The sequence below is a fragment of the Hydra viridissima genome, unplaced genomic scaffold (assembly GCF_058129835.1).
Source record: "Hydra viridissima isolate aposymbiotic clone 2 unplaced genomic scaffold, HvirCarnegie_v1 scaffold_1, whole genome shotgun sequence".
In the NCBI taxonomy this organism is placed as follows: Eukaryota; Metazoa; Cnidaria; class Hydrozoa; order Anthoathecata; family Hydridae; genus Hydra; species Hydra viridissima.
The window spans coordinates 13,272,681-13,294,245 of record NW_028324300.1 but is presented as its reverse complement, the minus strand read 5'-3'; the positions used below and the strand labels follow the sequence as shown (position 1 = coordinate 13,294,245).

Sequence of the window (21,565 nt, the reverse complement as noted above, 5' to 3'; positions counted from 1 at the left end):
GGTATGTATTGAGGTGTTTTTTCTTCATAAACTTGCTAATTGTTGATCGGCTAACTTTATGTGCACCCAACGCTGTATTCAGGTCTGAGGCGATTTCGGCTATGCTCATGTTTGGGTTGCGTCTAGCGAGCATAACTGCTTTATTTTCGTCCCTTTCTGACATTTTTTTGGGACGACCAGAGCGACTTTTGTCTTTGACTGTTCTTCAACTTTTGTTCAGGCCAACAACTTGCCACTTTGTTTCAATTGATATGCTCCTTAAACCCATATTTTTGTTGTTGCAATTTTAAAGTGTTAAGTAACTGTATTTCAAATGATTTTCCGCCACTTCAATTTATTCCTTTTATATTTTATATTGACCATTATTAATCAGCAGAGAGTTTTTAACAAAAATTAACCCGAAAAGTTTTTCTCAAAGGAATTAAACGAGTGTGCTAATACATTTTAAATGAGTGCGCTAATACTTTTGCACGCTTAATTTCAGACATTTTTCCGAGTAGTCATTAAACTTCTAATTAATTCATAAAAAAAACAAGCAGGTTGACAATATTTGACATTATAATTAAATTTCATTGCTTTTACCTTTCATTTAAAAAAAAAATAGTTCAAAGTTTAAATTACTTTACAATTTATATTGATTTGAAGTTGTCCATAATAAAAAAACTACGAGTGCGCTAATACTTTCTGAAAAAAACTGGATCGAGTTTATAGGGGAAATAAATCAAGTCATAGCTTTTAATTCTTGAAAAAACGAAGTATAAACAAACAACATAAACAAAGCCAATAATCTTTGAGACAAATATGAAACATATATAAACCAAAATGGATTATGACATAGTATGTAGTATGAAAGTTGAAGAATTGACGTCTTATTTACATCTTCGTGGCTTGAAGATATCTGGAAAGAAAGAAATTCTTGCAGCTCGAGTCTATTGTGCAATGGAGAATAATGTTATGCCTATTAAAACAGCAAAAGAGGTGGAACATGATATACATACTGAGTACAAAAAAAACTTTTTACTAACGGTGTTGAATTACCTGATCCTTTTAAGCTGGTTATCAGAAGACCAGGTCTAACTTGTTTGCCAACATTATTATATCCTGATATACACAGGATATAATAATGTTATTTATTATTTAACTCTGCTGAAATTGCCAGTAAAAACTTAAGTGGCTACACAACGTATAAAGCCTATAGTTACTTTAAATGTGGCTGGCTTGAACCTTTATTTTACCATCAAGTTGGAATAGAAAGCGAATACTGCTATTTAAAAGGGAATTGTAAGAAATCTGAAAAAATTAATGATCTCTGTCACAAGTTATGGATTATTTTTAATAAAAAAACTGCTAAAATAGTTTCTGCACATTGTATTTGTCTAGCTGGTTTATTGCAGACATGTAATCATGTTGCTGCAACCCTCTTTCTAATTGAGGTTGCTATTAGAAATGGTTTGACGAATATAGTTTGTACAAGTTTAAAATTAGAGTGGCTTCCCAACCGCAGCATAGTATCACCATCAAAAATATGTGACTTAAAATTTGATCGTAATGAATTTGGTCAGCGTGGAAGAAAAAAGCATTCACTAGTATCAAATGAAAAGCGTAATTACAACCCAATGAACAATTGTTATTTTATGGTATGGACAGCTCATGGGTATATAATCGATAAAATTGCATTTGATGAAACTGGTTGGTTAAGTATGAAAGTTGATTTTTATAAGTACTACAACGACCATTTCTTAAAAACTGTAATTGTAGATTTTTTTTTTTAACTGGTAGCAACAAAATTGTAAAATCTTTCTTTTTTAATTATAAAATTTTTCTTATATTTAAATTGACATTTTTATTGATATTTTCGTATTTTCTGCCTGGAAAAAAGAGACAATAATTTATTTTCTTATCATAAGATCCAAATAATGGTGTAAAAATATTTAGGTAAAGAATATACTGAAAGTCAAAATGGTTATTCAAGCCATTTATAATAGTAAAAAGCAGTAATAATGTGAAACATATCTATTCATTATATAAGCAATATATATATTCATATGTACGCAAGCGTGACTAATAATAAATTAAAAACTATATTTTAAACTTTTAAGCTTGAATTATTTTTTATTAAAACAGGCTTTAAATTGCATAATGCTGCACACAATAAAATAATATCATACATATGATGAAGTATAGAAACGGGTAATAAACTTTTTAAGTATCGAAAAATTTTTATTCGGTTTATGGTCCTTTCTATGTGAATTCTTATGTTCGCAACATCAGTAGTCTTCTTACATTCAATTGCAGTCATTTGACTCTTTACTCTTGCACCTGGTGGAACTGATAAGCTGCAATGACGAAATAATAGTTCTTCTTTTATTTGAAATCTTCTATCTGCCATCACCTCGTCGTCTCTTTCCAACAGGTCATAAAAGCCACTGTCACTTGTAATAAATTTATCTGATGCTCTGCCACCGTAACATTTAGATAGAAATGTTATGTACCCATTTGGTGCTATACCAATTAATACCTTGACATGGTGGTGGTGCTTATAATCAGACCAAGTCACTGCTTGGTTGTAAAGGGACTTTGGACGTTCAATAAATATTTCAAAACAATCAATAATCACTTTACACTTGTGATGCTTTGCTTTCACAAAGGACTCAAGTAAGTTTTTTTTTATGACTTCACTTGGGAGCCAAACAATAATAGCATTTCCAAGAATATAAGCAATAATTCTAATAAATGTGGTAAATATATTAGTACACTTAGATTTTGAAATCCCAAAACGATCAGCAATATCTTCATTTAGTAAACCTAAGCGCAACCTCATAAGTGTCATTAAAAACTCTTCTCTGTGTGATAACAATTTACATTTAGATATAGATTTTAGCTGTTTAACTTTGCTACGTGAATGTTTTGGGCCTCTCCAATAACGAATGGAGGGTAAAAATGGTTTTAACAAACCAAAAATAACATTAAAAATAGCAATTGAAGATATACCAGTATAAAAGTTCATTTTTTTTATCATTGTTAACTAATCTCCAAGAGAATTTTTGTTTAGGCTTGACTGTTTGTTTTATTTTCAACTTTTTTAACTGATAAGTAAGGCTATTTACTTTACTCACATGAGAGGTGATAAGTGAAGATTTGTATTCACATGAAGTACATTTGTTAAGTTGTGGTGAGCTCAATGAATACGCATGGTCTGATAATATAGGTGATAACCCATCTGCATTAAAACTAACACTTAAAAACTCTGTGACAATACTTTTTTCAGTCGACAAAGGTTCTACAGGTTGCATTTTACTAGAACATCGTAAAGAAGTGATTGGGTGCTTTATTAAAGTTCCTCTAGGTTTTTTTTGCTCAGGTTGATCAAAACCCATATTTATTGTTGGATTAGGGTTCATAACAGTTGGAATTTTATCAACAAAATGATCAGAGCATACTCTATCTGCAGTTCCGGGTTTCCATGCACTTCCTTTTTTATTTCCTTCTCGTCTAAGCTGTCTTATCCATTGTTCTCTTTTTAAGCTATTTCTTTTAAAACTTGGGAAACAATACATTAAAAATGGCGCCTCATATCCACACTCGTATAGTCTCTTCCCTTCGTGTTGAAAACACGTTTTATCTTTCAATTTTTCTAGCTTATAGGAACTATTGGTACATCTTATAACAGCACAGTTAACTTTCATCTTATATATTTTATCACTAATTCGCAACTGAGAAAATAAATATTTACCCCTCTAAATTCCTTCCAGGACTTTTTCTTGCGCGATATTAATAATGGCAGAACTTCGCTTGAACTGGTGTATTACCGTTACATTGCGCTATAAGCAGAGTTGGTTTCCATCGGCTTTAGCATTATTGTTTTATTATTAGCATTATTGTATTATTTTATTTTATTTTATTATTTTTTAGTATTATAACGTATTTTAGTATGATATATATTTTAGTATAATATAATTATTATTTTAAAGTATTAAAATGAAATTATTGGAAGATTGACAAATTGATGAATAATTATTATCGTATTGTACGCTTGTGTTTTTTTTATTAAGAAAACGGTTTGAGGGTTATATATTATAAATTTTAAATGTTATAAAACGATTATGAACTAAATTCCAAAAATTCTTTTTTTAGGAAACAAAACTATTGAATTCTTTTTTAAAATTTATTACAAAAGTGCATTTACTTGCATTATAGTTTATTCTCTAATAAAACAAAAAACGGCTTTTTTCATTGACATAAAAACATGCTCAAGATAAACACACTTTAACGACTTTTTTAATGTAAAAACCATGCTATTAATGTATTTCTTTTGAAAGCTAAAAGATCATTAACTTGTTATTCTCAAAATGGCGAATATGAGGGTTTTTAGTGGGATTTTTTAAAACTTTGACTTCAAATTAGAGCACTTTCCGTTAATTTTCAGGTCTATGTTTTTATATATTTCTGAATCAGCATAAAATTCTCTATCATAATTAATTATTAAAAAAAAAAAAAAAAAAAAAAGGAGGGGAAAGGGGAGGCGGGTGGGTGGGGTTGGGGTGGAAATTTTACTGCAGAAGCGCCAGTGATTTTGTTAAAACTTAAAACCAATATATTTTAAATCAGGATTACAAAGGTAAAGAGAACATATTTGGAACAACAGAATTGTACAGCAATCATTAAAACTTTAAATTAATATAACTTTTGCACCAGGATTGGGCATTTGAACTGTTACTTAAATAGTCTGAACTACAGGAGTTGCTACTACAGCAATCATAACAAACTAATTTTGAATATTACTATTTACAAAGAAAATTGTTTGATGAAATGTCATTATTCAACAAATAAAACTTACTATATAATTAGCTAATATTGCCACAAAGACTGCAGCCAATACTCGGATTGAATATTTAAACTCTATGTAACAAAAAAAAACTACAACAATACTTTTTTTGATACTTACAATATCTATTATAATTTAGTTCTTAAATTTAAGATGTAACACGAATTTGATGAACTCATACCAGGTTTAAAGGTGTAAAGCTTTGATTTCAACTTTTTTTTAAACTTCTCTGAAAGCTTCACATCATCTAATGTTCTATATAAAGAAATAAATGCTTCATTAAAATACAAACATACTGCTATATTAATTGTAGCTAATATATTTTTCAATATTTGAGCAAAATTTTATTATGATTCACATATATTAATGCAAACATTTTTTTGCTCGTAATGCATAATGCAATTTTATTAAGTGTAAGACTTAACTTTTAAATCATCAGTTCATGAATGTTAATATAGTGAACTTGTTAAGAAAATAATGCAGAATGAAAACTTGTATATATATATATGTATATATATATATATATATATATATATATATATATATATATATATATATATATATACATATATATATATACATATATATATATATATATATATATATATATATATATATATATATATACATGTATATATATATATATATATGTATACATATACATATACATATACACATATGAAGGGTGCAAGGGGAAAACCAGTGATGTCGCATTTTCAGATTTTTCGAGTTATTCATCCTACTATATAGCAATTATGTTGCTGCATCATTGCGATTAAATAAATCATTAAAAAAAACAACAAGACAATACTAAATTTAAAACCTAAAAAAAATTATGAATCTAAGCATAGCTTGTTCAAACTTTCTTTTCTCGTTTTCCCAAAAGAAAAAAATTGTGACATCACCGGTTTTCCCCTTGCACCCTTCATATATATACATATATATATTTACATAGATTTATATGTATATATATATATATATATATATATATATATATATATATATATATATATATATATATATATATATATATATATATATATATATATATATATATATATATATATATACATATATATGAATATATATTTATCGCTTAAGTATCCGTTGTTGATAATCAGAGACTGAGCGTTTTTTATAGTTTGTTTTATTGCTCTAACAAAGTTTTTTTCAAGGTTTAGTTTCTTCAGGATCATAAAGAGAAATCCTCTGTCAATTTTGTCAAAGGCTTTCTCTTGAATAGGTATCCTATATTTTTCTCATTCGTATAATCAATCAGATCTCTCGTCAAGAAACTGGTTCTAGTATATCTTTCTCTCCGGCACAGAGCATGTCTGTGACGGTTCGAGTATTTTGTGTAATACTTTTGCAAGCCGGAAGGCTAGCGTTTTTGTTATTATTTTTTAATCTGCACACAGCAGGGAAATTGGACGCCAGTTCTGCAACATAGTCAAGTCTCCAGATTTGGGTTGGAGACTGATCAGTGCAGTCTTCTGTGACCAGGGGAGGTCATTATTTTTGTCGAAGAGGTTTTTATTTTCTAGATTAGTGAAACCCACTCATAAACCATAAAATATTATAGACATTAAGTTTGTAAACGTTAAGTGCTTTAACGTTTTTAAATAAAATATTTGAATGAGAAAAACGATTTTCAAAACATATTAAACGCATTGCGTGTTTTTGACAATGGTAAAGATTTCGCAACTTACTTTAAGAGGTACTTCCCTAAACAACATTTGCATAATTTAAATAGTTATGAATAAATGAGTAGTAGAGTTGAATTAAATTTTGCTAACATAGATGACTTTATACAGAATTCCAATACTTTTGGCCAATTTAGTAGAAAAAAAGTCGATATGAAACTTCCATGTAATATTTTCATCAATGTAAATGCCTAAAAATCTTGTGACCGACAAACAAGTTTAAATAAATTATTTGGTAAAAACCGCTTTTTTGCGAGAGGGTGAAAAATGATCCATTTTGTTTTGTTACTGTTTAAAGTTAACTTGTTACACTTAAACCAGTTCGAGATGTGATTAAGCTCTTTATTCATATTTGAAAAAAGTTCATAAATGTCAATGTTTGACAGAAATAAATTTGTATCTATATATATACTTATATATGTATAATACTATATATATGTAAAATACTTATATAAGTATAATATATGTTTAACAGAAATAAATTAGTATCTGTATATATATATACATATATATATATTCATATATATACATTAATAATAAACATCAAATAATACGAATTCTCTAAATAAAAATATTAATTTATTATGAGAAATTTTCGCTGGATTATAGTTACCAGCATCATCAGCTCGTAAAATTACTTTAAGTTACAAAAAACGGTCAAAATTAACTGACGCCAGCAGTTAAATGGCTTCTTTCTTTATTATCCTTGGTAAAAAAGTAAAAAATGGTGTCCAAAATTTAGTTTTTACAAATTGCCCATTATCAAGATTAATCCCGCCATTTAGAGGGGAACATTGGTGCCTCTGTATTTCAAGAGCCTCACGGACCTTCCGATCAAATGTTTTTGTTTCTACTTTAAGAGTTTTTGTTCTCTCCCAATTAATTTCTTCTTGACATGATTCACTATGTTTGGCTATTGCAGATTGATGATGCTTGCCCGTTTAAGCTTTTTTGATATTGTTGGGTTCGAGTTCCAATTTTTAATTTCGTTTCGCCAACGTATTTCTTTAAACAGTGACATTCAATTAAGTAAGTTCCAGGTTGGCTATTGCGTGGTAATTTAGAGTTGTTTTTACACGTCAGCAGTGATCTTAAATTAGGATTCGATTTAAAAACTACTCTATATCCAACTTTTCTAAATATTTTCCTTAATTTTAGGGACAGTGATGGTATCCACGGTAATGAAACTGTATGGAGGGTGTCACACTCGGATTGATATTTGTTTTTATTTATGGACCGTTTTTTTCTAATTTGGTTAGCAATACTTACCAGTTGTCTTTTGTCGTAACCATTTTCGTTACACATTTGAATTAGAAAAGTTATCTCGTTTTGTAAATGTAAATCACTGCATATGGAGTAAGCTCTGTGAACGTAAATATTGCGCTAAAAATTTTGGGGTCGTGATTTGAGTGAGTTTACTTTGAATATTCGTAATGGCTTCTTTTCTGTAAACTTTAAACTCGTAATTACCATTGGTGTTATTAATTACCGTTACATCGAGGAAGTTTAAAGTTTTATTTTCACTTTCGATTTCGATTGTGTATTTTATTGCAGGGTGTTGTTAATTTAAATTAAGTTGGAGTTGCTCTGCTTCCTGAATTTTTGAAAATCTAGCATGACTATCATCAACATATCTTAGATAGGATTTTAAATCAAGAGGAGGGTTTAATGTTTTTGCAATATTAAAAGCATTTTCTTCGTGGTATTGTAGAAAAGATTCTGCCAGTATGATCATTAAAGAAAGACCAATAGGACCGGAATTCTCCAACTCATGAATTTCTTCGTTCCACAAGAAATAACATCGATGTAAACAAAGCTCTATCAGCTTTTTAGTTTCCGATATAGTAAGTTTAGTAGAAAATTTGTATGAATCATCTTTATTTAATTGATCTAAAAGAATCAAAGTAGCTTCTTTAAGTGGAATTGATGGATAGAGGTTTACTACATCAAACGAAACTTGAACCTCATTTTTTTCTATATTCCATGAGTTTGCTTTGTTAATAAAGTCAGAAGAGTTTTTTAAACGTGTTACGTTTTTGTTTAAGACAGGTTGTATTGTCTTTACTAAGTAGTTAGATATTCCATAGTTAGGCGTGCCGATTGTTGATGCTACTATTCTCATAGGATAGGATTTTTCAGGTTTGTGAGCTTTAATTAGACCATACATACGAGGTGGGATAGGGTCACTTGGATATATATTATCGTATTCAGTTTTTGAAAATCGTTGCTTTTTATTAAGTTGTGAGAGATAGTTTCTGATCTTAGTCGCATAACCATAAGTAGGGTCCTCACTCAGAACTTTTGCAATAGCCAAACATAGTGAATCATGTCAAGAAGAAAATAATTGGGAGAGAACTAAAACTCTTAAAGTAGAAACAAAAACATTTGATCGGAAGGTCCGTGAGGCTCTTGAAATACAGAGGCACCAATGTTCCCCTCTAAATGGCGGGATTAATCTTGATAATGGGCAATTTGTAAAATCCAAATTTTGGACACCATTTTTTACGTTTTTACGTAAGGATAATAAAGAAAGAAGCCATTCAACTGCTGACGTCAGTTAATTTTGACCGTTTTTTGTAACTTAAAGTAATTTTACGAGCTGATGATGCTGGTAACTATAATCCAGCGAAAATTTCTCATAATAAATTAATATTTGTATTTAGAGAATTCGTATTATTTGATGTTTATTATAAATATAACATACACTCTTATACAAGATGCCAACATTCAAATCATATATATACATATATATATTCATATATATATATATATATATATATATATATATATATATATATATATATATATATATATATATATATAATATTTATACATAAAAAAAAATATATACATATATGTATATATGTGTATATATTTATGTATACATATATATGTATATATATACTTATATATGTATATATATACATTTATATATATATTTATACATATATGTGTATACATACATATATACACATATATGTATATATGTATATATATATACATATATATGTATACATAAATATATGCACATATATACATATATATATATATATATTCTTATGTATATATATATATATATATATATATATATATAATATATGTAGATACATATTATGTATCTACATATAGGTATACAGTATTAACCATTAATAACAATCCATCATGTTTTTTTATATTATTCGACTTTGATTGAGAATATATCAATGATTATTTGACTCTTCAAATTTAAAAAGTGTTAATTGATGAGCATCATATTATCTTTCAAGTAAATACAGATATTCATAAAAATATTAATTGATGCACTAATTATCAAGTTTTTTTTTACACATCTCATAATTTCTTAATAATTGTAATGTCCAAAATTAACAATCCTTTAAAATTGCATTTGTCTTTAAGTAAAACTTTATACTTATTTGCGAATTAATAATAATTTTTAGAGAATTTTTAATAAAATTGTTATAAATATTTGAAAAATTTGTGTAAAATGAAAGATAAAAATTAGTACCTAACTACCTACAACATTTCAGCAATAAAAAAATCAAAATGACTGGAAAAACTATTGATAATATGACAAAATGTAAAATCATAGCAATCAATGAACAAAATATCTCAATGAGAAAAATTGCGAAACATTTAAACACATGCTACTGTTAGCAGAATAATCAACCGATACCATGAATACAATACAATTAAAAATCTTCTGCGCCCCGGAAGATCCACTATTTCAAACGAAAGAAATGAACGTTCACTTATTCGCATAGTGAAAATAAACAGAAAGTTATCATCTGCTGATCTCAGTCAAAAATGGCAAATGAGACTTCTGGTGTTGTTGCTAGTGCTTGAACAATTAGAAGAGTACAACAAAAACACAATTACATTTGACGAGCTTCTTGTAAAAAACCTCGTGTATCGAAAAAAACATCAGAAAGCAAAAAAAAAACTGGTGTTTAGCTCATAAAGTTTGGTCTCAAAGCATGTGGCACAAAGTTCTTTTTAGCAATTAATGTTGAGGTTGATTCAAGAAAAAACCGAATGCTGAGAAAAACGCCACATGAAAAAGTGTACCCAGATTGTTCTATGTATAGAAAAAAACAAGGTAGTGGCAGTATAGACATCTGGGCTTGCATGAATTATGAAGGTGTCGATTGCTTCAAACTATTCGATGGAAGGCTTTTTTCTCAAAGATATTTAGACATATTGGATAATTATTTGATGCCTTCTATTAACGCTTTTCTAATAGACATGGGAATTATCTTCCAACAATATAATGCTCCATGTCATACTGCTATGATTTGCAAGCAATGGTGTGAAGAAAACAACATTAAAATCATGTCTTGGCCTGCCAATAGTCCAGATCTCAATTGGATAGAGAATTTGTGGTCTTGGTTAGACCACAATATTGGTAAAATTGAAAAAAAAGATCTGGACCGGCTAAAAGAAGAAATAACAAAATTACTGAATAATGTTCCAAAAGATGTAATTTATTCATTCAGAGTTAAGTGAATTCCTTGCCGAAACGGATCAGTGAATGCTTAAAAGCTAAATGATTGTCAACAAAATATTAATTTCGTTTTTTTTTATTTTTTTGTATTTTGTAAACTTTTTTTTTTCATGGTTTCTTATTTTTGTTGTTGTGGTTTGTTTATTTTGGCCACATTTTTTTTTTGATAAATATGAACACTTGTTTTCATTTCAATATTTTAGTTTTTAATTATTTTATTTTTTACTCTTCTATTATAAATTTATATTGTGATTATTTGATTTATTCAAATTAAAGAAAATTCAAGAAAAAATTTCTCTTAATTTTTAAAATATTTAATTTCAAACTTATATTCATACTACAATAACATGATGGATTGTTATTAATGGCCAATACTGTATATGAATATATACATATATATTATATATATGTATACATATAGGTATATATGTATGTATTTATATATATATATATATATATATATGCATACATATGCATATATATGTATATATATACATTAGGTATATGACAAAAAAAACTTTTCAAAATTTTAATTTTCCTGATGTTGCATTTGATGAACTTTTACCAATAGATCACTGTTTTGAGGTTTATTTCATTGGATCACAAAAAAACCTCCCGCACGTAGCACCTCACCACTTTTAACTTTTTCGATTTTTCTCTTGATTTTGTTCCCAGTTCTTACTTCCTTATGCTTGACTTTGATTTTTAAAACTGTAAATATATAATATTGTATATTGTATAGTTGTTCATATCATTCAAAAAATTTTTGTTTATTTGCAGTATTAATTTGCAAGATCTGCTGTTTAGCGCTTCTTTTTGAAAATATATCCTTTAAAAGTAAAAAGTCAAAATCAGCAGTGGAAGCAGCTGGTGAAATGTGGACACAAAATTTGAAATCAAGCACGAAGCGCCGTCCTAATATACCACAGGTAAAACAGGATATGAGCGACAATATGTGTAAAATGCCTTCCAACAGAGATATCGTTGGAAGATTCTTGGGACTCTTTGATGAGTTGAAAGGACGACATGATCGACTAACAAAAATATCCGAGGAATTGATGAATCTTTGGCAGAAGTTTAATTTTCCTGTTCTTTCCAAACAACAAGTGTCTGCTAATGTTGACAAACTTTTCACATCATTTGAGAAACACAGAAAGCGACCAAATGCAGTATTTGAAGAAAATCTTGCTTATCTGTTCGATATAACAAAACCAGATTGAAATTGGCTTTGTAGTGAGGACAAACAACTGTACAAAGTAAAAATTGAATCAGATGGCAGGGTGGGATATACAACTATGAAAGTGGCTCCTATGTCAAAAATCCATCCATCAAAAAGGGCCAAAAGCACATCAGAACCCTCGACAAACCAAGCGGTTATCTCCGTACCACTTTCCTGCGATAGTGAGGATTCTGAGGAAGGAAGTAGCAGTGGTGACTCGGAGGCAGTTCCAGGAGAATCTCCCAGAAAGCGTGCAACGCGCCAGTCAACTAAGTCTGCTGCCAAACTAGTGTCTAGTCACTCTTTGTCAACCAGAAAAACGTCACGGATGCTTCAAAGTCTGGCTGAGGATGGAGTTAGTGTCCCAACACCATCACAGTCTGGAATCTGGCGTCGAACAATCAGAGATGCAGAACAAGTTAAAAACCGCCTCATGAAACTGATCTCTGAAGAGAGATTTTCTTTGCACTTTGATGGTTAGAAAATTGACAATACTGAGTACCAAGTTGTGTGCTTGAAAAATGACAAAAGAACATTAAAACTTGGCATTTAGGTTTGTGACAGTGGATCCTCTGCAAACATATATAAAGCACTACAGGACCTGCTTAATGATTACAATGCATGGAACAGTATTCAGATGATCATCTCTGACATAACAGCTGTAAATATTGGTGGCAAGAATGGAGTTGTAGCCAAGCTTCAGAAAACATTTCGAGACAAGGGATTCGATGAACCTCAATACATCGGCTGCCAACACCACATTCTTAATATTGTTGTACGACATGTGTTGGATTTCTTTTTTCCTATACAGTAACAGTCGCCTAACATTAACTACAAATTTATTGATGAGATTATGGAGCATTATGATGATTTAAAAATGCCTACAAGGGCACAGCAGTGGTAGAAGAGTATGAGAACCTTGACTGGAGAGATGACTTTAAATTTCTTTTTCAGCTTTTTGAAGCATACAAGTTTTACAAAAATGAGGCAAAATGGCCTCGTATCAAATGGCACAAGCTGCCATCACTGCACAGTGCCAGGTGGAACTCAAGAGGCATTTTTGCGCTTATTGCATTTTTCATTCTTCCAAACTGGCGAGAACAGGTGAGGATAACTTGCAATTTCGTTGCAACTACATGGTCGCGGGCCTGGTTTTGAAACCAGCACTATGCAGAGGAGGCTTATGAAGACCTGCTTTCAGCAATATCCCAACTTAAATGTTCCAAAGCTGTGAAATACTTCTCTACCCACTGGAAGAAGGAATCATCAGTGCTTGATGTGCCTCGATCCAACATAGTAGCCAAGAGAGCTGTAAAGTTGATGGAGGACATTCGTTCTTCTTGCAGAACAAACAAATATCTTAACTGTAAATTTATTAATACTAATACACAAATCTGAAAGATTATTAACATCACTAAAAATGCTGTAGGACAGTGTAGGTACTCATTCTCATGTATTTCTCATGTATATTGCATATAAAGCTGACATTATAATTAATAGACTTTGGGCCGCTATGTGTTGTATGGTTAAATATGAAACTGTCTTAGGTGCGGGAAGTTTTTTCAAGGTATGGTGAAATCAATGTATTTCTATGATTTATAGGCAAAAGTTCATCATTTAGAACCCCAGGCTAATTGCTTTAAAATTTATCATATACCTAATGTACATATACATATATATACACATATTCATATATATACATATATATGTGTATATATATATATATATATATATATAAATATAAATATAAATATAAATATATATATATATATATATATATATATATATATATATATATATATATATATATATATATATATATATATATATATATATATATATATATATATATATACTCAATAGAACTTTCTACAATTTTGCAATTTAGTTAAACAGCTAATTTTAGAAAAACTGCTTTTTGCTTTGAGGGGCTGTTAGGTAACATTGTTTTTACTTTATTTGCAGCTCATGACAGAGAAGAACGTGTACTATATGGCTGCCTGTAGCAAATAGTTTCATTAATTTTATTTGAAGTTTCTTTTCTCCACTTAGCTTTTTTTCCCCTTTCTTTAATCTTTCTTTCTGTATCAGCTTTATGTTTTTTATCTTTTGGCAACTTATTTACAATTTATTTATAAAAATTGACGCACAGCTTTAAGCCGCAATTAAAAATACAAAACAAACACAAATAATGTTAACAAATCAAAATAAAGAATCTTCAAACATAAAGTAACACAAAGATAACTTAAGTTTTGGTGATAATTGAAATTTATTTTATATATTTTATATATATATATATATATATATATTAGGGTGGTCCTTAATTTTCAAAGTTTGATTTTTGTACAGGGCACCCTTGAATTTTGTTTATATGCATGCATAAAAAATTCACCAAAAAAATCAGCTAAATCTGAAAACAATTGGAGGTCCCTACCACATATATAATAGTTAAGTATCATTTGGGGTTCCGTGGCTGCATGTCACTAGTTGTTATGCTGGTGAACTCTTTCACTGCACACTATACCGCCTGCATAATTTATCAATATGATGTTACTTATTTATTGTTAAATTATCCAGAATGCATTTCACCAGCTGTCAGCCACTTGTAATCAGACACTGACAGACACTCAATATAACAATAATATTTGATGAATCTGAATTAGTGACTACTGACTCTCTCAGGGAAACTTCCGTAACAACTGACCTAGTGGATACTGGTTCAAAAGTGAGTGTTTTCTTTGTTTATTTTTGCTTAAGTATTAATTTGCCAAATTATATTGATTTAACAATGAATTATTATAAAACAGACAGAATGACCGATCCGATGTGCTAAATCCATTTTAAATTGTTAATTAATATCAATTGCCTGAGTGCCATAGAATCGAACTTGACTTTTCATTTATCCACATAATTGTGTATTTTATTTATTGGTTTTACACCTTGTCAGAGTTTTCATATGTCATTGTTGTTTATTTATATTGCATAACATAAATTTTGTCAGTTAGTTTTCTGAGCTCTATAAGTTTTTGTTAGAAATTACATATAATTTGAATTATTAAATTGGATGGTAACAAATAAAATTTATTATTTTAAGGGAGATGGCCAATGCTTGCTGTAGGACTTCGAAACCAACTACTAGACGAGAAACTGAGTTGTGGCTGATAGGCCAAATGTCTGAAATTCTCAGCTCTACAAAGTTACCGTCAAAGAAGGAAGTCATGGCACTTTTCTTCTATTACAAAGAGGCCACCAAACAGACCGTTCGTGAAGCATCACATTCAACAACTAATGACGTTTTTGAAGTGTGGGCTAAAGCCCGCATCCCGACATGGTTGAAGAAACACGTTGCTGTAGAAACACGTTGTCATATTCATGGAACAGACATTCAACAAAAGTTGAATGTCTGTTCCATGAATATGACAAACTGAAGAAAAATAAGGAAAATAAAGCAAAGCGCTCTGAAAGTCTACTGAAGAAGGAAGAAAAATGGAAAGATGGCTTAGAGAGTCTTTTTGACATTGCTCATGCGGACGCCATGAAGATGATTGGCATGCAGGAGGACAGGGAGTTCCTGTTAGCTCAGCGTGAGGGGGGACGACGTGGTAAGATGGGAAGTGTTGACAAAGCCATGGCCAAAAGAGAAAGAGATGTTCACAGTAGAGAAGAAAACTTCAAGAGAAGGAAAGAGAGAGAAGAACAGGACAGAGTGGCCAGAGAGGAGAAAGCTATTCTTTAGAATTCCGAAAGCTAACAGGAGTCTGGTAATGATAATGAAGCATTTGGTGAGCCATCATCAACCACAACTTCAAAGAGAACTAATCGTAAACGTGGCACACACAAAATACTGAATGACAAGTTAGCAGTATGTCTGGATATGGCAAAGGTCAGTGATAGAAATGCTGCACTAGTCCTGACTCCAGCACTGCAGCACCTCGGTCATGACCCAGCAGAGTTTAATATCAATCGATCGTCCATTCGAAGAGAAAGGATGAAATGTAGGCAGAGATGGCAGAGAACTTGAAAGCAGAATTCAAGCCAACAGTTCCACTAACAATACACTGGGATGGGAAATTGCTGGAAGATATCAGTAGCAAAAAATTGTGGACCGGCTCCCAATCCTCGTGTCTGGACTAGGAGTTGACCAACTTCTTTGTGTACCGAAGCTGCCATCTGGAACTGGAGAAGCTGCAGCAACAGCTGTTTATGATGTAACTCTTGCGTGGGGCATAGCTGATAAAGTCAAGTGCGTGTGCTTCGACACTACTTCCGTCAATAGTGGTCCAAGAAATGGTGCTTGCATCCTACTGGAGCAGAAGTTTGACAAAGATTTGCTCTGGTTTGCTAGCCGTCATCACATTTTAGAAATAGTCTTAGAGGCAACGGTTACTCTTTCTCTTGCCCCTTCAAAGGGTCCAGACATTATGATTTTTAAAAGGTTTCAAAGCAGTTGGGAAATCATTGACCGGTCAAACTTTCAGGCATCTAGTTCGAATGACATCGTGCACAGTGCCGTTTCCAGTGTTGCAAATGAAATTATTGCATTTGCTGAAAACCAACTGCAACAGTTTCAGCCTCGTCATGATTATCGCGAACTGCTAGAGCTGACAATAATGTTTCTGGGAGGCGTTCCATCTCAAGGATGCTCATTCAAAGCTCCGGCAGGACTGCATCGAGCCTGATGGATGGCCAAGGCTATTTATTCATTGAAAATATGGATGCTGAGAAGCCAGTTCAAGATGACAAAGAAAGAAGAGAAGGGAATAGCAGACGTGTGTCTTTTCACAGTGACTCTGTATGTCAAGGCCTGGTTTAGAGCACCGTTAGCGCCATCTTCGCCTCGTGTTGATCTCGAGCTTATCAAGGAGATCGACAAATACAAGGCATAGAATCAAGCAGTCTCTCAGATTGCAATGAAGAAAATTTTAGGACATTTGCTTTCTTTGATGACGAAGTCTCCGATGACACTAAACGTCTGATGGTCAGTGCCCTGCAAGCACCGGGTGCAGAATATCCTTTGAAGAGGATAACTGTTGATCCTACGCTGGTGAGCTCCAAGAACTTGGAAGACTCTGTCACCGAGAGCAGTCGTAGATTCTTCACCATCACTGGTCTACCGTCAACTTTCCTCAACAAAGATGTGAAGCTCTGGTCTGCAGATGCTGACTATCAGTTGGCGAAGAACACTGTCAGTAGTATGAGAGTTGTGAATGACATAGCAGAACATGGAGTTGCCTTAATGGACGAATACAACAAGCTGCACACAAACGATGAGGAGCAGAAACAGTGCCTTCTCTTAATTGTAAACAAGTACCGCCAGCGATTTCCTGATCTAGCGAAGAATACCCTGGCAATGGACTGACTAGACGGTTTTTGTCACTTTGACAGTCTCAACACAGAAGGACAATAATAATTACAATATGTAACACTGTAACAGTTGTTTAAATGTGCTTCAATAAAGCAATGTTGTGCTCTGTGATCATATTTGTCCTAATCATTCATATTGTAGAATACTGAGCATATGAGCCTTCTGTGGGCACTTTTATAGATATAAACTCTGCGGTAGAGACCCCTAAAATGTATTTTTTTCAAATAAAATTTTCAGTACAATTATTTTTTCATAAACGTCAACCATTTAAGGGGGTGCCCCGTCAGAAAACTGAAGAAAATTTTTTTTGTAATGAATAAGGACCACCCTAATATATATATATATATATATATATTTGAATTTTTTGTTCAGCTAACTAAACTTTATTTCATTCTTACTTTATGTTGGGTTTATTTTCCAATAACCTTGAAACATGCTTATAGGTATAGTCTTCTTTTTGCCAACTTTTATCTACTGCCAAATTCACACCAATAAACTAAACAACCATTGTAAAACAAGAGGCATTTAAGTTAAAGAAACAATCAAGTTAAAAAAACTATTCCATGAATAATAATGTCAAAGAAACAAAAAATTAGTTTAGAAACCTTGCCAACTCTTCTTTTTAACAAGATTGAAGTAATGATCATTGTAAGAAAAGCTAGAAACCTCATCATCAACAAAACAAGGCAAATATATTTCGGTAGATCAATGATTACCATGATAATGCCACTGATCTAGAAAAGCAGAACACCAAATCTAAATCTAATGAAGATAACTGCATTTATATTATAAAACCATTGTGTACTAACAATAATGAATTTTTTTGAACAAACAGTATGTTGGAAATTTTAATATTGTTTTCTTTCTTACCACATCTTTTGCATCTTTGTACTTTTGCCAGCATTTCTGAACAGAAGAATTGATTGCATACATATCAAGACTTAGCCTAATTAAGTAAAAAAAATGATGTGAAGTATTTAATTGATGATTTTTGAAAAATCACTCTTATAATATAACTTATATTTACTACTACATTAACTGTACCAAAGACAAAGATTGAGATCACTGGATACTAAAACTGCTGTAGTTTCTAATGAGCTAAAAAATTGTTATCAAGTTATAAATCCTAGTTTAAAGAATTATAAAGTTCAAAGAGTAATAAAACAGTATATCAATATATTTCGAAAAATTACTTTCTAGCTGATTTAATTACACTCTACAATGTTAAAAAAGACCACACAAAGGTAAACCTAACGTCAGTAATAGTAACTACAAATATAAATTATTTGCTATTTGTAATTCTAAGCCTTCATACTCAATCTTCACCATTGAAAAAGGTGGAGTAGAGACAATAGAATTTATCAATTACAGTTGCAGTATATTTTTGTAAATACAATTTATTTTATAAAGAGAACTGTCAAACTTTTCTTTATTTAAAAATTCAAAGTTTAACAACTGTGAGAAAAAAAAAAATGCCTGTGGCCTTCATAATGCATTCCATAAGAATATTTGATATGTTTAAAGTAAAGAAAAAAAAGAACTACACTAAACTGTACCCAATTAAAAACAATCTCAATTGTGATGATTCATCAATCTCTTGTGTTTAGATGAATAGCACCAATCCTATTAGAATATGTTATTACAAATCCTATTAGAAAGTGTTTACTCTGTGAACACTTACTTAAAAAAAACCTTTAGTTAGGTGGTGCTAATAAATATGAATGCAAAAAAATAAAACTTACATGATCAGAATAAATGACAGAGTAAATACTTGATCCTATTTCCAGTAGTAATAAATCAAGTAATATTTTAACCAGAGCACTTTTTTTTTTTAACAACCAAGTAAAATATGCATTCTCGTCAATATTAATATCTTGGTTACCAAATTTCTATGAACAGTTTTAAACATTAAAAATTGAATACCATTTAAAGTAGTAGATACGTCAACTCATTTTATAAGTTGACTTCCATATATAAACTTAAAAGAAAAGCCTAATATTTAAAAAAATATATATTAAAGTTTAGGTAGACTTCCTAAAAATTAATGTTTTCTTCTTTTTACATTCATAAGGAACATTTTTGATATATTTTAAACATCCAAAAATCTTATACACGATTATGTATGGTATTTTCCACTGTAGCAATCATTTATTCAATAAACTTTATTAAAAAATGACTTTCGGCAAAACAATTTAATAAAATATTTGGAAAACTTTATGTGTGGAAACTTTTATTCATTTTTTTTCACCTTGTCAGTGAAATCCAATTTCTAATCAGAGTGTTCATTGAAAAAAAGAAATAACTACATGGTATGGCATAGAAATAAAAAGAATATACCAATAAAATTTTACACTAAAAGCAATTAATGATAATTTAGGAATAATAATAAAAATTACCATGTTATAGAATAGCTGAGACCCAAGAAATTCCCTATTAATTGATTTTTCATCCTCTGACTAATTAAAAATGGAGTTCCAACTAAAGATATTATTGCAGCTAACAATATGTTCTTCAATGCTGTATAAAAATAAATAAAAAATGAACACTAAGAGTTATATTCAGTGTTTTCAAAAAGTAGTCAAAATAAGATTTTTTGTTTATAACTTATTTACAGTTAACTTATTAAGACATAACTTACTGTAATGCATTGCAGCATTTTGTGGTGTTAAAACCTAAAATGCTATTTTTTAATGCATCCGCATATTTTGAATACTTAAGAAGTTCAATTTAAATGCTGCTTTAAAAATACTATTGATTAGTTTTTCATTACCTATTACTAAGCCTAGTTTTAAAACTTTCACGCATTTAAAACAAAGGCAATTTAACTTAGAACATCTGAAATTTTACAAGTCATCTGTGCCAAACCTCAATAATTCACTTATTATATTGGCGCTTGTTAGTAATCTAAGACTAGCAACAAAATAACAAAATTGTTGTGCTTAAAAGCCAAAAGAAGTCTTTGTAGTTATAAATACTTGAGGCATCTTATAATTGTTAAAACATTTTTTTTTATCCAATTACAAATAATTTATAAATGAAATGCTTTTGTAAACTATATAGTAACTTAAATTAAAATGAAAATATATGTGCAGTGAATATATATATAGTTTTATATATTTTTATTTGAAGCTAAAAGTGTGACAATCATAATGAAAATAAATTTTTATATATATAGTTTTTGTAAACTATATATATAAATATGAAAATAAATTTTTATATATATAGTTTTTGTAAACTATATAGTAACTTAAATTAAATATATGTGCAGTGCTTTTATATCTAACAAAAAAAAAATAAATGAAGAGATAATAAGATAAAAATGTATTTCATAAAGTATTTAGTTGTAAAATGAGGCATTTTACAACTGAACATTTTATGAAATACATTTAGAAACAATAAAATTACTGAACAACTGCTACAATTTGTAAAAGAAATCTTTTTAAGTAATACTATCTGATTTATTTTCGATTCTTTGAATTTAAAGAAACCAAAAAATAAAAGTAAAGCTTCCAAGATAGAAAAATGATTATTTTAGAGCTATCTTTATTCACTCAATTTCACATTCTTTTAAAAGTTACATATTGATCATGTTGTAATTTTTTTTCTTTTTTGAATAATATAAACCACTGTAAGTTCCATCTAGAAAAAATTGTATTACTCCCACCGTTAAAAATAAGTTACTTTGCAATAATCTAGTAATAATTAATATTGAAGTAAGCTTAATTTTGTTAGCATTTACTTAACCAATTAGTTTTAGAAGGAGATGAAGTGAAAATCAATTTAAAACTTTGTGTGCTTACTTTTTGAATTAAACTTTCAGGCATTTTTTTTTATATTCAAACACTTTAACTCAAATTATAAAACTTTACAGAATTAGTGAAGTCACATATCAGTTCTAGACAGAGAGTAATATTACAGATAATCTTTGATTAGATTTTCTTAAAAAATACCA

The 21,565-nt window shown here is 30.1% G+C and overlaps 2 protein-coding genes across 4 annotated transcripts in view; both read right to left on the bottom strand.

Annotated features, from left to right (window-relative positions):
• LOC145187460 (stimulated by retinoic acid gene 6 protein-like) overlaps positions 1–21,565 on the bottom strand; it is a 78,362-nt gene that overhangs the window by 35,903 nt on the left and 20,894 nt on the right. For all 3 annotated transcript variants that reach the window (XM_090073761.1, XM_090073758.1, XM_090073760.1), the window contains 6 exons: positions 20,010–20,130; positions 18,484–18,559; positions 18,219–18,347; positions 18,012–18,109; positions 5,007–5,080; positions 4,838–4,899 (listed from right to left, as the gene is read on the bottom strand). In XM_090073761.1, coding sequence (XP_089929887.1) covers positions 4,838–4,899; positions 5,007–5,080; positions 18,012–18,109; positions 18,219–18,347; positions 18,484–18,559; positions 20,010–20,130 — 560 coding nt within the window. The remainder of the gene's footprint in view (positions 1–4,837; positions 4,900–5,006; positions 5,081–18,011; positions 18,110–18,218; positions 18,348–18,483; positions 18,560–20,009; positions 20,131–21,565) is intronic.
• LOC145188791 (uncharacterized) lies at positions 1,818–4,374 on the bottom strand. The gene has a single exon (XM_080065280.2). It carries the CDS (start codon positions 3,017–3,019, stop codon positions 2,087–2,089), a length of 933 nt encoding a protein of 310 aa, XP_079921406.2. The 5' UTR covers positions 3,020–4,374; the 3' UTR covers positions 1,818–2,086.